The sequence below is a fragment of the Oncorhynchus kisutch genome, linkage group LG10 (genome assembly GCF_002021735.2).
Source record: "Oncorhynchus kisutch isolate 150728-3 linkage group LG10, Okis_V2, whole genome shotgun sequence".
NCBI classification, from domain to species: Eukaryota; Metazoa; Chordata; class Actinopteri; order Salmoniformes; family Salmonidae; genus Oncorhynchus; species Oncorhynchus kisutch.
The window spans coordinates 9891742-9908799 of record NC_034183.2 but is presented as its reverse complement, the minus strand read 5'-3'; the positions used below and the strand labels follow the sequence as shown (position 1 = coordinate 9908799).

The 17058-nt window shown below is 42.1% G+C and overlaps 1 protein-coding gene across 2 annotated transcripts; it reads right to left on the bottom strand.

The window, feature by feature from the left end:
* Nucleotides 1–2419: 2419 nt before the first annotated feature.
* Nucleotides 2420–16947, bottom strand: LOC109887312 (tripartite motif-containing protein 16-like). 2 transcript variants are annotated; one of them, XM_031833058.1, is made up of 6 exons: nucleotides 14325–16947; nucleotides 13824–13919; nucleotides 4435–4668; nucleotides 4129–4288; nucleotides 3946–4005; nucleotides 2420–3714 (listed from the first exon to the last, which is right to left on the bottom strand). In XM_031833058.1, exons 1-6 carry the CDS (start codon nucleotides 14904–14906, stop codon nucleotides 3197–3199), a joined length of 1650 nt encoding a protein of 549 aa, XP_031688918.1. In that variant the 5' UTR covers nucleotides 14907–16947; the 3' UTR covers nucleotides 2420–3196. The 2 variants fall into 2 exon arrangements, with proteins under 2 accessions (XP_031688918.1, XP_031688919.1); XM_031833059.1 differs by having other exon boundaries at nucleotides 4129–4219; nucleotides 14325–15911.
* Nucleotides 16948–17058: the final 111 nt, after the last annotated feature.

Below are 17058 nucleotides of genomic sequence, written 5' to 3'. Positions count from 1 at the left end.
TATTTATTTTGCTCCTTTGCACCCCATTATTTTTATTTCTACCTTGCACATTCTTCCATTGCAAACTACCATTCCAGTGTTTTACTTGCTATATTGTATTTACTTTGCCACCATGGCCTTTTTTGCCTTTACCTCCCTTCTCACCTCATTTGCTCACATTGTATATAGACTTGTTTATACTGTATTATTGACTGTATGTTTGTTTTACTCCATGTGTAACTCTGTGTCGTTGTATTTTTTTCGAACTGCTTTGCTTTATCTTGGCCAGGTCGCAGTTGTAAATGAGAACTTGTTCTCAACTTGCCTACCTGGTTAAATAAAAGGTGAGATAAATAAATACAAATCAGGTAAAGGTGTTTCAAATGGAAGGGTAAGTCTCACCACTGAGAGGAAAACATCACTGGTCCACCTCTGCATCAGGTCAGCTATGTTGATCAGTACTGTCCCAGGGATGCTGGGAGCAGAGATGAACTCCCCTGACCTGGTACCACCTATGGAGTTGTCATTTTAATATCAGTTTAACCCCATTACTGCTATAACACATAAACCATGTTAATAGAATGAAATGGATCCAGGTTCCATTTATTCTTCAATAGATTTACTGTCTGTAGATCACTTCTCCAAAGTGGTCTGATATCAAGATGACTGCAGGTCTGAATCCCAAACTAATAGGGGGAAATGGCTCCATCTAATGAGATGGTATTTAGAGGTATGAACCTTTAATGCACACTAAACCAGCATGGCTACCACAGCATTCTGCAGCGATTCACCATCCCATCTGGATTGCACTTAGTGGGACTATCATTTGTTTTTCAACAGGACAATGACCCAACACACCTCCAGGCTGTGAAAGGGCTATTTGACCAAGAAAGAGAGTGATATAGTGGTGCATCAAATGACCTGGCCTCTACTTGAAATATTTAACACGTTATTGGTTACTACATGATTCCATGTGTTCTTTTTGAGTTTTGATGTCTTCCCTACTATTCTACAATGTAGAAAATAGTAAAAATAAAGAAAAACCCTTGATTGAGTAGGTGTGCCTAAACTTTTGACTGATACTGTATGTTAAGGGGATATTTCACCCCCCAATAGCAAAGGTTCATATCTCTAAATGCAATCTTATTAGATGGAGCCAGTTCCCCCCATTCGTTTGGGATTCAGACCCAAACCCAAATTTAAGCCCACTGATATTGCAAACTACTTTAGTGACCTTTTTCATTGGCAAGATAAGTAAACTTAGGGATGACATGCCAGCAACAAACACTGACACTACACATCCAAGTATATCGGACCAAATTATGAAAGACAAGAATTATACTTTTGAATTCTGTAAAGTCAGTGTGGAAGAGGTGAACAAATTGTCTATCAACAATGACAAGCCACTGAGGTCTGACATTCTGGATGGAAAATTACTGAGGATAATAGCAGACGATATTGCCACTCCTATTTGCCACATCTTTAATTTAAACCTACTAGAGAGCGTATGCCCTCAGGCCTGGAGGGAAGGTAAAGTCATTCCACTACTGTCACGCCCTGGCCATAGAGAGGCTTTTTATTCTCTATTTTGGTTAGGCCAGGGTGTGACTAGGGTGGGCATTCTATGTCCTTTTTTCTATGTTTTGTATTTCTATGTCTTGGCCTGGTATGGTTCTCAATCAGGGACAGCTGTCTATCGTTGTCTCTGATTGAGAACCATACTTAGGTACCCTTTTCCCCCACCTGTTTTGTGGGAAGCTAACTTTGTAGTTGTTCAGGGCACATAGCCCAAAGCTTCATGGTTGGTTTTTTGTTGGCGTCATTTAAAAATAAAGTTCAGATGTACGCTTACCATGCTGCACCTTGGTCCTTTAGCCAGCCGTGACAGCTACCCAAGAATAGTAAAGCCCCCTTTACAGGCTCAAATAGCCAACCAATCAGCCTGTTACCAACACTTAGTAAACTTCTGGAAAAAATTGTGTTTGACCAGATACAATGCTATTTCACAGTAAAGAAATTGACAACAGAATTTCAGCATGCTTATAGGGAAGGACCATCAACAAGCACAGCACTTACACAAATGACTGATGATTGGCTGAGAGAAATTGATGATAAAATGATTGTGTGGGCTGTCTTGTTAGACTTCAGTGCAGCTTTTGACATTATTGATCAGAGTCTGCTGCGGCCAGAGCAAAATTTGGGCTGTCCTTGTGGCCGCAAACCCCGGCGTCGTCGCTGTCCTCCGTTCTCTCCTTGCGTCTGCCTCCAAGGAAGGCGATCCTGTCCTGCCAGGATTTCCTCCCAAGTCCAGGATCCCTTCCCATCCAAAATCTCCTCCAAAGTCCAGGATACCTTCTCCTGGGCACGCTGCTTGGTCCTGTTGTGGTGGTATTTTCTGTCACGATCGTCATAATCACATTCGGACCAAAGCGCAGCGGGATATGGGTTCCACATATTTATTGAAGTGAAACGCACAAAACAATAAAGAACAAACCAAACGTGATGTCAATGAACGGTTCACAGGCAACTACACAAAAACAAGATCCCACAAAACACAGTGGGGAAATGGCTGCCTAAATATGATCCCCAATCAGAGACAACGATAAACAGCTGCCTCTGATTGCGAACCATACCAGGCCAACAGAAATAAACACCCTAGATAATCAAAATAGAAATTCCTATTAAAGTACTATTCTGAACATTACTGATATACTGAGTGGCAAATCAAGATATCTGCTGGTTTTATTGTTTGGTCAATAGGACCACCAGGTGGATAAAATTAGGGCTGGTTAATCTCCATTGAACATTCTCTTTAGGCTTAATCTGTGTCCAGGAAACAAGACCATATTGTTTAGTTACTATCTGTTCCACTGAGTAAAACTACAGAAACCCAATTGAGAAAAAAGAATGGTTCTGAATGACTAACAATATACATCAACACCATACATCATGATTAATGGAAATGAACAATGCAATTTATGAAATATGAATACATAACATCTTCTGAAGATCAGAGCAGAATGAATCATCACATCCGGGGATTATATCTGGGGGCCATCACCACCAGCATGACTAGTATCTATGTGGACCCTACTACAGTTTAACCAGCTCAGCTATAGACTACACCAGCATGACTAGTATCTATGTGTACCCTATTACAGTTTAACCAGCTCAGCTATAGACTACACCAGCATGACTAGTATCTATGTGGACCCTACTACAGTTTAACCAGCTCAGCAGTATCATTATAACTATAGAGATAAAACCCAGGATAGAGGGGCTGAGTGAATGTGGTCTGGACTCTGTGGAGGAGGGTCATTGTGTCAGAGACACTGTAGAAGGACAGAGTACCTGCCTTGTGATCCAGGTACACTCCTACTCTGGAGGACTGAGGGCCTGATACTTTAGTCACAACATTATTGTGTATGAAACAATAACCACCACTAGAGCACTCTAAACTCCAGGACTTTTTATTGTCTCCAAATCCACCATCTCTCTCTGTTCTGCTGACATCTTTATAGGAGACTGCTGTATCAACATCCCCACTCCACTCCACCTCCCAGTAACAGTGTCCAGACAGACCCTCTCTACACAGAACCTGACAATGGTTTGTGAATCTGTCCGGATGGTCAGGGTATGGTTGGACTTGGCCTGTATAGGTCACCTTTCTGTTCCCTTCAGACAGAGAGAGGCGTGTGTGTGCTGTGTCTGGGTCCAGTGTGAGCTGACAGGAATCTGGGAGAAGAGCAGAGCAGAGACCAATGAGGGGAGTTAGAACAATAAGTTAAGTCAGATACTGTATCTACCCTGTCTTTGATTAGAGCACAGCAGAGATCAGAGAAATATGAGGAGTCAGATAGATACCCAGTCTTTGATTAGATCTACTATTGCTATATATTTCTAGAGGGATTGTTAGGAGTGTCAGTAAAAATAGACTGTTAGTTACTTCACAATAAAGAGACTCACATTGTAACAACTGTTCTCTGGTCTTAGGCTCTGGAGGCAGTACAACATCCACTATATTCACTACAGACACAAACACATTGACAGAGAGAGGGAATGTTATCATCATACCATATGCCACATGTATTTGACTAGTAGGGAACTTTCAATGGTCTAAAGTTGATGTTCTTATTGTTTTCAACACACCTGTAGTGGAGATCTTGGTCCATTCTCCTTTAAGGAAGTCTTCTAGTTTCTCTCTCAGTTCAGACACAGTCTTACTCACATCTCCAAAGTACTGAAGAGGACTGACAACGATGCTGGGTAAGTCTGAAGATACACTGATACTGGAGAGAGACTGATAACTCTGGAGACAGAGAGAGAGAGAGAGAGAGAGAGAGAGAGAGAGAGAGAGAGAGAGAGAGGAACAGAGACAGAGAGAACAGAACCAAATTATTGAGTGTCACGTTGAGTTAAAATTTAATATCACATGTATCAAGGCAGTTTAGTTACCTGGAGGAAATGGATGTGATCCTCTGTGTGTGAGAGCTGCTCCAGCTCAGTGCTTCTCTTCCTCAGCTCAGCTATCTCCTGCTTTAGTTGCTCCAGGAGTCCTTCAGCTTGACTCACTTGAGCCTTCTCTTGGGCTCTGATCAGCTTCTTCACCTCAGAGCGCCTTCTCTCAATGGAGCAGATCAGCTCAGTAAATATATTATCACTGTCCTCCACTGCTGCCTGTGCAGAGTGCTGTTGAGAGAGAGAGAGACAGAGACTGACTTATCTTACTTATATGAGCCATCCTCATTACACTAACACCACCCCCTCCTAATAACACATTGCGTGCCACCACAACCTCCACACAATCACATTATACAGTACCCAACACCACAGTACAACACACCATCCAGCACCACATTCCAACCGTACACCCAACCCCTCCTCTCCAGCCGTACAGACAGCCCCCCTGAGCCCCCATACCTCCTGAAACATCTTAACAATATTGATAATTTTGTAAAACTCATGAAGGCCTGATTGGGAGTCCCATAAGGCAGCAAACAATTGGCCCAGCATAGTCCAGATTTGGCCTGTGTCATGATGTTGGCCTGTGGGTAAGGTTTATGATCCCCCCCATAAATACCTTTTTCCCTTCCCTCTCTCTCTGACTCTACAGAGGGACTCTTGAATAGCCTTTGTTAAACAGAGAGTCTGGGAACATCAAACAAGTGGAGGGAAAGGAACCATATTTCGGTAATCGAACCAGTTAAAAATATCCGTTGGTACTTAAGAATATGATGTCAGTTCGGCTGTCATCTGAGACATTATGACTGATGACAGGACGAGATAACTGTATCTGGGAAAGTCTACACATTATAGTTAGCAGATTCACATGGAATTGTTGTGCAATTTGAATGCAATTTAAATGAAACTATTTGTGAAAAGATTAAATGTAATTTTAGCTTCCAAATGAGAGAATTGGGTTTTCATAAGATTAGAGCTCTGCTCAATCAGTGGCCCGTCCCTGTGAAGAGACATGGGTTATAAACTATGAAACACACCCTTCTCCCTCCACTAAAGCCCTTGACGAAAATGTAACCTGTTCCGGGTACATTAAGATGACGGTCCGATGTCAGAAGGATTCAGATAATAACTACAGAATGAAGCCAACCTCAGCATGAGCTTTGGTTGCGAATGGTATGAACTTTGAGCTCTTATTTGCTACAGAAGTGATACCTCCTAGCCGTTGAGTTAGCAGCGGCCGCATAAATGTGGGCTAGGAGAGGACATACAGAGTATCCCGTCTACCACCTAAGGACAACACTACAACGTATCCCGTTCACCACCAGAGACACTCTTCAAAGGACAAAGGACTCTGTTGGGAAACACAGTCTTCCATCTACCACCAACCTATTGAAGCGCAGCTCAGAGTAAATATTTATTGCATTTTCCTTTTCCAAATGGGCGGTAATTTAGAATGCATAAGATTCTGTATTTACGATAGAGTAGCTGCCTACGGCCCGATAGTGACATCGCTTCTCCCTTTGTTCTTCAGTCTTCCCCCTCTTTCACTCAAACCCAACCCTTTTTCTTTGCGTAACCAGCTGTCATATCTGTTCCGTCCGCTAGGGACATTTTCCTTTTTGACATAATTTGTAATCAAGGTATGATTCATTCTGTGTATATGTAATTCTGTGTGATTAGTTAGGTATTTAGTAAATAAATAATTAAACCCAATTTTGTATTGCTGATTCAACTTGTTAGCCAGGGTTTGTGAAGAAAACCAAGAATTTACAACTTTCAGGTGAGACTGAAATAAGGTGACGATTAATATTGACTGCTATTGATGTAAAATATTACTAGGTCTTTAAGAGTTTATTCAGAAGATAACAGCTCTATACATATTCTTTCCTGGTGCCCTGACTTTCTAGTTAATTACATTTACATGATTAGCTCAATCAGGTAATATTAATTACAGAGAAAGGATTTTATAGAAGAGCATGTCATATCATTTTATCCAGCATAGCCAAAGACACGACACCTGGGTAGGCCGTCATTGTAAATAAGAATTTGTTCTTAACCGACTTGCCTAGTTAAATATAGGTTCAATAAAAATAAAGAAATACAAATATTATTCTACAAAGTAAAAAATAAAGGAAAACCGTGGAATGAGTAGGTGTCAAAACTTTTGACTAGTATTTTTTTAAATGTAATAAAATTTATGGTGTTTTTGGTTTATGTCAGTTTCATTATTGTGCTATAAATGGTTATTTTATGCATGTTAGTGATAAAATGAACTAGAACATTTTATCATTTGTAATTCTGAGTAATTACTACTTTAGTAAGGATATACACTTTATTCAGTACTACTGCAGTTGCTAAATAATTCCAATAGATGGCAGCTTAAGACCAAGAATGACATTTCAGAAGTTTAGTTTAGTTCTTCCCTGGATACACCTCTCCCCCTCACAGGAAAACTCCTGTCTGTGCTTTGTTCTGTCCCCTTCCACACTGCTAACGCAAGAAGAACAACTGAAAAAGCATTAGACAGATTACTGTGAAGTAGTATAATGATGTTTATTATTCTGTTTTATGCTCATGTTTTGAAGTCATACTTTATTACTAAAACGATTATCAATAAGCCTGAACATTAAGTCAGTCACGTCGGGACGACAAAAATGTATTTTCCTAGTACACTCATTGTCAAATTCATCAACCAGCATCGAGCCGCTCTGCCTTCTCCCACAAGAGAGGGGCATGTTGAGGTACATTTACTAACTGTGAGGGTCGCATGATGTCATTTATTAGCGGGCTGGAAGATGCATCGTCTTTTCTATTCCGAGGCTGTTGAGGTAAATTTACTAACCAAGAGGGTTGTAATAATGTCAAAATAATTAATCCTATTTAGTACTCTAATGGTATTTACTAACATAATATTATTACAAAAATTGTTTCTAAATATGTTCTAGGCTACCCTACCCTAGAATTAGGCATTAGGCTAAAATAGGTACATAGAGTTAGAGTTTCTGTACAGCACTTTGTTACATCTGCTGATGTAAAATGGACATTATAAATACATTTGATTGATTGATTGTTAGGTTCAGGGTATAGCTCTCTTGCTCCTCCCTGTGGTCTTCTGTGGGTACTACATACCTTATTCACGAAACTTGAAAGGCAACCATTGCTAATACTGAGCATCTACACAACGTGTAACCAGGTGAACAGTGAGCTTCCTCACCAAGTAGCTGGGCAGGGTGAAACATCACCTAAAATAAGGCCTGTTTTTTCAATACAACCAATAGGAGCTGGCAGGGTGAAACATGACCTAAAATAAGGCATGTTTTTTCAATACAACTAATAGGAGCTGGCAGGGTGAAACATCACCTAAGATAAGGCCTGTTTTTTCAAAACAACTAATAGGAGCGGGCAGGGTGAAACATCACCTAAAATAAGGCCTGTTTTTTCAACACAACTAATAGGAGCTGGCAGAGTGAAACTGATAAATATGGTAATAAAATGAAACTAGGCTCCATGGCGGATGCAATTAACTAGTTTTATCAGAAAAAGTAATTAAAAATGGAATGTGTCCAGCCTAGTCCTAGCTGGCTGGTAGCGCTTGTCTGCAATCGCATTATGCCCCATGTGGCCCACACTCATGTTGTGGCAGAATCAGAATTCTTTAGGTAATATTGATAAATAAGATGTTTTATCCATTTTCATAAGTATGCTTATGTGGGAAAAGTTACTTGGGCCCCAGAGAGGGGAGAGGTCAGGCTTGTCTTCTTATGGGAATGTGTCTGTAACTATTGTATGTCCTCTCTGAGGTTGCCCTTATCTTGATTTAGTATATGGCCTAGGAGGCTCACTGTCTTTTCTGATCTTGTCCAGGAGGGGTTGTATTTGAGATGGGAGTATCTAGAATTGACAATTGATATATGCCATTGGATGAGGTAATGTTTTGGTCCTAAGTGGTACCAAGAACGAGATAAGAACTTTGTTTAAGGAGACCAAACTGAACGATAATTTATAGCTAATGCTGTCTGGCTATGGGATACTCCTCTCTCAAGTAAAGTCTTCTTTTGTAATGTTCCTAAGATCTGTTATTTGTCATGTGAGTTGAGAGGGGTGTGTCTTGGCTATAAATGATACTAAGAATTGTTTTGTATTCTCAGAGAATTCATTTATAGACACTGAATTGATCTGAGAGTCACAGGGCTATGGTGAAGCTCAGATAATTAAATATGGACTTTATGATATAACTCTGACTTGTGTGTGGTTTGCTCTCTCATGATTTGGTAATACAGGAAATTTCCACGACACTCAAAACCCTGAAAACTATCTGTGCTAGCAAACCCTGGGTACCACCCCTCCCCCTGCTTTACCTTGAAGTTTGTAAGAAACAAACACTTGCCTACAAAAAGAAACAACATGTTTAACGGATTGCACTTGACACCTAGACAAGAGACACAAAAACCACTTGCAAATTTACCAAAACAAACCGACTCCTTGTGAATCTGTTTGGACGTAATAAACAGAGGCAGATTAGTGTCGAAAGAACAACAAGACTCACCTTTTCATTACCACAACCACCGCCTTGTTCATTCTGGATACAGAGTGTATATGTTCAGCTCCCACCTGTTCTCCGACCATGATCAGAAATTCCTCCACAACATTCTCTAGAACGCACCTGAAGCGATTGCGTTTCTTCTCCACTAGGTTGAGGCCATCACACTACCCAAACAAACTAACCTACTACCCCCTCAACTCTAACCGATAAACAGTAGAAACCAATAAACAATCCCTCAAACATGAGAAAATAAATTAGGAAAATACGCAAGAACCAAACAAAAAAGAATAGTAACCCTCCTCATGAACCACAAAATAAAATAAATGTTAAAAAAATGAAATGGCAGCAGTTTAAAAAATAAAAATTTAAAAATAAATAAAAAGGAATAGTAACCCTCACACAACTTCTTCTTCTTCTGTGGTATAATGGCGGACTGCAAACAAACATTAAAGGTGCATGGCGCCACCTACTGTGCTGGAGTGTGTTCAATCACGGTTTACAACATTTATAAATCCTCCTACCCTACTCAGTACTTCTGAGAAACTAAAAAAGAGCCCTACTAACTTCTAATAGACCCTCCCCCATCCCCCAAATCCCTTCCAACCCCCCCCCCAACCCTGTCCAAACTCAATGACCCTACACTTCAATCTTTCCCTCTCTTCAACATACTTACAACAATATAACAACACATGCTCCACCGTTTCATTGACAATACCCTCCAGACACAAACCATTCACATGCTGCCAACCAGATGTAATGACCAGTTCAATGTACAATGTCCTAAACACATTCGAGTAAACATCACCTCTTCCTTCCTAATCTGACCTATGAATCTTGGTCCACCGACCTTTCTTTTGGAGGGCATATAAATGCCGTCCCTTGTGCTCAGAGTACCATCTCTTCTGCTACACATCTATCGAAATGGCTCTGATCTTACATTTGGCTTCACCTCTACCCAGTGGAACATTAATAACAATTATATCTTGTTTTAAAGCTCAAACACCCAAACACACCCAAATGTGCTGGGACCCAGCAGAAAATCACTATTACACCCATTCTCTCAATTCATTATACCTCCAATAGTAGGTATCATTACGTGGCCCTTTCCGGGTATAGATCATGGCTTCGCCCTCTCTCTCACTCTCTCCTACACCCAGGTTCTGTTATCTCAGGACATAAATTCCTGGCGGAGACTCTCTACCCCTGGTCATGCAGAAAGAGAGACACAGAGAGAACAAAGGATTTCACATGGCGAACTCCTACATTCTAGTTCTACCTCATTTCTATCAACATGTTAAATGTGCATCCAGAGGGATAAAAAGTCTAGATCACCTGTACTCCAAACACAGAGACATGTACAAGGCTATCCCTCGCCCACCATTTGGTCAATCTGACCACAATTCTATCCTCCTGATTCCTGCTAACTAGCAAAAATTAAAGCAGGAAGCACCAGTGACTAGATCAATTTAAAAGTGGCAATTTGAAGCAGATGCTCAACTTTGTTATCACAGACTGGAACATGTTCAGGAATTCTCCCGATGGCATTGAGGAGTACACCACATCAGTCATTGACTTTTTCAATAAGTGCATCGAGGACGTCGTCCCCACAGTGATTGTACGTACATACCCCAACCAGAAGCCATGGATTACAGACAACATTCGCACTGAGCTAAAGGGTAGAGCTGCCGCTTTCAAGGTGCGGAACTCTAACCCGGAAGCTTATAAGAAATCCTGCTATGCCCTCCGACGAACCACCAAACAGGCAAAGCGTCAATACAGGGCTAAGATTGAATCGTACCACATCGGCTCCGACGCTCATCTTATGTGGCAGGGCTTGCAAACTATTACAGAATCCTGAACTTCCTGACAACACATCTGCCACGCTGATCCTCAACACTGGAGCCCCTCAGGGGTGCGTGCTCAGTCCCCTCCTGTACTCCCTGTTCACCCACGACTGTGTGGCTAGGCACGACTCCAACACCATCATTAAGTTTGCAGATGACACAACAGTGGTAGGCCTGATCACGGACAATGACGAGACAGCCTACAGGGAGGAGGTCAGAGACCTGGCTGGGTGGTGCCAGAATAATAACCTATCCCTCAATGTAACCAAGACTAAGGAGATGATTGTGGAATACAGGAAAAAGAGGACCGAGCACCCCCCCCCATTCTCATCAAAGGGGACGTAGTGGACCTGTTTGAGAGCTTCAGGTTTCTTGGTTTCCACATCACCAACAAATTAAAATGGTCCAAACACACCAAGACAGTCATGAAGAGGGCACGTCAAAGCCTATTCCTCAGGAAACTAAAAAGATTTGTCATGGGTCCTCAGATCCTCAAAAGGTTCTACAGCTGCAACATCGAGAGCATCCTGACCGGTTGCATCACTGCCTGGTACGGCAACTGCTCGGCCTCCGACCGCAAGGCCCAGTGCATCACTGGGGCTAAGCTGCCTGCCATCCAGGACCTTTACACCAGGCGGTGTCAGAGGAAGGCCCTCAGAACTGTTAATGACCCCAGTCACCCCAGTCATAGATCGCTCTCTCTACTACCACGTGGCAAGCGGTACCGAAGCGCCAAGTCTAGGATCAAAAGGCCTCTCAACAGTTTTTACCCCAAAGACATAAGACTCCTGAACAGGTAATCAAATGGCTACCTGGAATATTTACATTGTGTGCCCCCCCCAACTCCTCTTTTACGCTGCTGCTACTCTCTGTTTATCACATATGCATAGTCACTTTAACTATACATCCCATGTACATACTACCTCAATTAGCCCTGCACATTGGCTAGCCGGACTATCTGCATTGTGTCCCGCCACCCGCCACCCACCACCCGACAACCCCTCTTTTACATTACCGCTACTCTCTTTTTATCATATATGCATAGTCACTTTAACCATACCTACATGTACATACTATCTGCTACCACACGGCAAGCGGTCCTGGAGAGCCAATTCTAGAACAAAGAGGCTTATAAACAGCTTCTACCCCTAAGCCATAAGACTCCTGAACATCTAGTCAAATGGCTACCCAGACTATTCACATTGCCCCTCCCCTCCCCTCTCCACACCACTGCCACTCTCTGTTGTCATCGATGCACATTGACTCTGTACCAGCACCCTCCTGTATATATTGACTCTGTACCAGCACCCTCCTGTATATATTGACTCTGTACCAGCACCCTCCTGTATATATTGACTCTGTACCAGCACCCTCCTGTATATATTGACTCTGTACCAGCACCCTCCTGTATATATTGACTCTGTACCAGCACCCTCCTGTATATATTGACTCTGTACCAGCACCCTCCTGTATATATTGACTCTGTACCAGCACCCTCCTGTATATATTGACTCTGTACCAGCACCCTCCTGTATATATTGTTCTTTTTTACTGCTGCTCTTTTTTACATGTTACTGTTATCTCTTATTCTTATCCATATTTTGTAAAACTGCACTGTTAGTTAGTAAGTAAGCATTTCACTGTAAGGTCGACACCTGTTGTATTCGCTGCATGTGACAAATAAACTTTGATTTGATTTGAAACAGCGCAGTGGTTTCGGCACAAAGACTCTAACAGGATAACTGATATATCGTAACATGACTTTGTCGGGTAAAGACTGAAAACTCAAAAGGACTGACACTGTTTCACCACGCTCACCACCGGGTCTGCATCACACCAAACGGTGGTCATCACAAACACCAGGAGTCTTCAACTTCAATTGCTCCACCTCCACACTTAACGCTACCCCAGAAATCATTCATTTCAATAGTGTCCTGTTCCTGAGAGCAAAGCAAGAAACAGATCTCGACCCAAGTTATGTGACACAGAGCGCCCACTCCCTCTGGTCAGAAGAAACAAACAAATATCAGAATTCCACTACAGGTTACCTTCACTGATTGAACTGCACCAAACTCCTTTTACCACCCACCCTGAAACCACAAATGGATCTGCCAAAAGGTATGAATCCACTTTCTCCAACAATGTAACTCCTACTGCACCAGAATCTTCTTTATCATGTCCATTGATGCCAGACTCTGGTTCTGAGGTCTTCACCACACCTTCTACCTCACTCAACTCTCCCTCATTCATTTCCATTTCACCTCCAGAACTCGGTCTGGTGACCGGGTCACTCTGTTTGCACTTGAATTATAACATTTGAAATGTCTCTATTACTTTGAAACTTTTTTAGTGTAAGGTTTACTGTTCATGATTGTTTATTTCACTTATATTTATTATCTATTTATCTTGCTTTGGCAATGTAAACATATGTTTCCCATGGAAATAAAGCCCTTTGAATTGAACAGAATTGAGAGAGAGAGAGCGAGAGAGAGAGAGAGAGAGAGAGAGAGAGAGAGAGAGAGAGAGAGAGAGAGAGAGAGAGAGAGAGAGAGAGAGAGAGAGAGAGAGAGAGAGAGAGAGAGAGAGAGAGAGAGAGAGAGAGAGAGAGAGAGAGAGAGAGAGAGAGAGAGAGAGAGAGAGAGAGAGAGAGAGAGAGAGAGAGAGAGAGAGAGAGAGATGTTAATGTATAGGGGACAGGAGTCGGTCATGGTTACTCAAGGTTATGTGATGAGGTAGCCCCGCCTGCGACTTTAAAAGCAGTGTCGGCCCTTGGCCCAATTGGGAATGTCCTCTTTGTGTAATGGTCAAGACGTTGGTTTCTCCAGTGGACCTGGGCTCATATGGGTTCATATCCTGTTGGTTATATTAAGCAGTCTATTCTCTGAAAGGGGTCCAGACATAGTGTGGTCAGTGGGATTGAAGAGGGGCCCCTCTCTCTCTCTTTGACTGGAGGAGACAGGTGAAATGGTGTGTCTCCTCTGGTCAACAACACTCACCTTGAGAGACTCCACAGCCTGTTGGAGCTCTTTCAGCTCCTTCTCTCTCTCCTGGAATCTCTGCTGGACCTTCTGCTGGCTCATCCCCAGCTGCCTCTGTGGAGAATCACTCTTCAATGAGATATCAAACTTTATTTGTCCAGTAGCTCAATGGTATAGTCATGTGACATAGGGCACATAGAAGATAGAGATTAAAGTGGAAGTGTTTGTGTGAAATTATATTATGTTGCTATGTGAATTATTATCATTTTAACATGACACAAATCAGGGGAGCTGATTGGGTGTTTAATAACAAATGATAATGGTGTTTGACTTCAGAAAATGATGATACATTTGGAGAATCTGGGTTAACATATCTATATAATCAAGGGTTGTGTTCATATTTGTTCTGCCGTGGATCAATTTAATTGGAATGATCTCACATTCGAACAGTCTTAGTTCCTACTGTATCTTTAATTCTTTGTTTATCAAACAGTCACCTTCAAGTTGTTCTGGTCTTACCTGTTTCTCAGTCCTCTCTGCTGCAGCTGACACTGTATCATGGCCTTTATGTTCATCCATTGTACACAGCAGACAGATACACTGCTTATCGGTACGACAGTAAACCTCCAGTAGTTTGTCATGATGAGAGCAGATCTTCTCCTGTAGTTGTGCCGTGGCTTTGACCAGCTTGTGCTTCTTGAAAGCAGGAAATTCATAGTGAGGTTGGAGGTGAGTCTCACAGTAAGAGGCCAGACACACCAGACAGGACATGAGGGCTTTCTGCTTTCTGGCTCCAGTGCAGAAATCACACGCCACATCTCCAGGTCCAGCATAGCACAGAGCAGGAGGGGGAGCAGCCTGGAGTCCTGTCTTCTTCAGTTTCTCCACCACTTCAGCCAGCACGATGTTTCTCTTCAGTACAGGTCTTGGGGTAAAGGTCTGTCTGCACTGTGGACAGCTGTAGACACCTTTCAGAACATCCTGGTCCCAGCTTTCTTTAATACAGCCCATACAGTAACTGTGTCCACAGGCAGTAGTCACCGGATCCTTCAGTAGATCCAGACAGATGGAGCAACAGAACAGTTCCTGATTCTCTGCCATTTTGGTGCTCTCTCCCGTAGGTTAAGCAATGGCAGTGTTGAAGATTACTTTCTGTTCAGTGTCAAAGATTACTTTCTGTTTCATGGAACTCTACACCAGAGGACAGGGAGTGGCTTCCTACTGGGCTGAGTTCTCAGTATGTAGAGGGAGTGGCTTCCTACTTGACTGTGTTCTCAGTATGTAGAGGGGGTGTGGTTTCCTTGATAAGGAAGTATAACAGATTGTTGGGTAGTAGGCAGAGATAGTCAGTATTTATGTTACATGTTTTTGAAATACGTATTTTAATTGCTTCTGAGTATCTTGTCTTATAAATCATACTGGGCTGAACTACACTCCAATGTATTTTTGTATTTTCTAAACACTAAATACTTTTCTATATAATTTTTTATAGTGTTCACATCTTGTGGCTCCCTTTCACCCTGCATTGGTATCAGCAGTCTGATAGTACTACGGTGTGTCTGCTAAATGACAACATTGGTATCAGCAGTCTGATAGTACTATGGTGTGTCTGCTAAATGACAACATTGGTATCAACAGTCTGATAGTACTATGGTGTGTCTGCTAAATGACAACATTGGTATCAACAGTCTGATAGTACTATGGTGTGATAAGAGTGTCTGCTAAATGACAACATTGGTATCAACAGTCTGATAGCACTATGGTGTGATAAGAGTGTCTGCTAAATGACAACATTGGTATCAACAGTCTGATAGCACTATGGTGTGATAAGAGTGTCTGCTAAATGACAACATTGGTATCAACAGTCTGATAGTACTATGGTGTGATAAGAGTGTCTGCTAAATGACAACATTGGTATCAACAGTCTGATAGCACTATGGTGTGATAAGAGTGTCTGCTAAATGACAACATTGGTATCAACAGTCTGATAGCACTATGGTGTGATAAGAGTGTCTGCTAAATGACAACATTGGTATCAACAGTCTGATAGCACTATGGTGTGATAAGAGTGTCTGCTAAATGACAACATTGGCATCAACAGTCTGATAGCACTATGGTGTGATAAGAGTGTCTGCTAAATGACAACATTGGTATCAACAGTCTGATAGCACTATGGTGTGATAAGAGTGTCTGCTAAATGACAACATTGGTATCAGCAGTCTGATAGCACTATGGTGTGATAAGAGTGTCTGCTAAATGACAACATTGGTATCAACAGTCTGATGGCACTATGGTGTGATAAGAGTGTCTGCTAAATGACAACATTGGTATCAACAGTCTGATAGCACTATGGTGTGATAAGAGTGTCTGCTAAATGACAACATTGGTATCAACAGTCTGATAGCACTATGGTGTGATAAGAGTGTCTGCTAAATGACAACATTGGTATCAACAGTCTGATAGCACTATGGTGTGATAAGAGTGTCTGCTAAATGAACTAAATATAAATGTATATGTAAAAATGTTGATAAATACTTTGTTGAGGTAAAATGTACTTGATACGGTTGTAATATGTTGTTGTCTCACCTAGCTGTCTTAAGATACTAATGCACTGATTGAAAGTCACTCTGGATAAGAGTGTCTGCTAAATGACTAAAATGTCAATGTAAAATTAATAATTGCAATAATTTCTGTCCATCCCTGGTACAGAAAACTCAGTCCAGTGGGAAGCCACTCCCTGTAGATACAGAGAACTCAGTCCAGTAGGAAGCCACTCCCTGTAGATACAGAGAACTCCGTCCAGTAGGAAGCCACTCCCTGTAGATACAGAGAACTCCGTCCAGTAGGAAGCCACTCCCTGTAGATACAGAGAACTCAGTCCAGTAGGAAGCCACTCCCTGTAGATACAGAGAACTCAGTCCAGTAGGAAGCCACTCCCTGTAGATACAGAGAACTCAGTCCAGTAGGAAGCCACTCCCTGTAGATACAGAGAACTCAGTCCAGTAGGAAGCCACTCCCTGTAGATACAGAGAACTCAGTCCAGTAGGAAGCCACTCCCTGTAGATACAGAGAACTCAGTCCAGTAGGAAGCCACTCCCTGTAGATACAGAGAACTCAGTCCAGTAGGAAGTCACTCCCTGTAGATACAGAGAACTCAGTCCAGTAGGAAGCCACTCCCTGTAGATACAGAGAACTCAGCCCAGTAGGAAGCCACTCCCTGTCCTCTGCTGTAGAGTTCCATGAAACAGAAAGT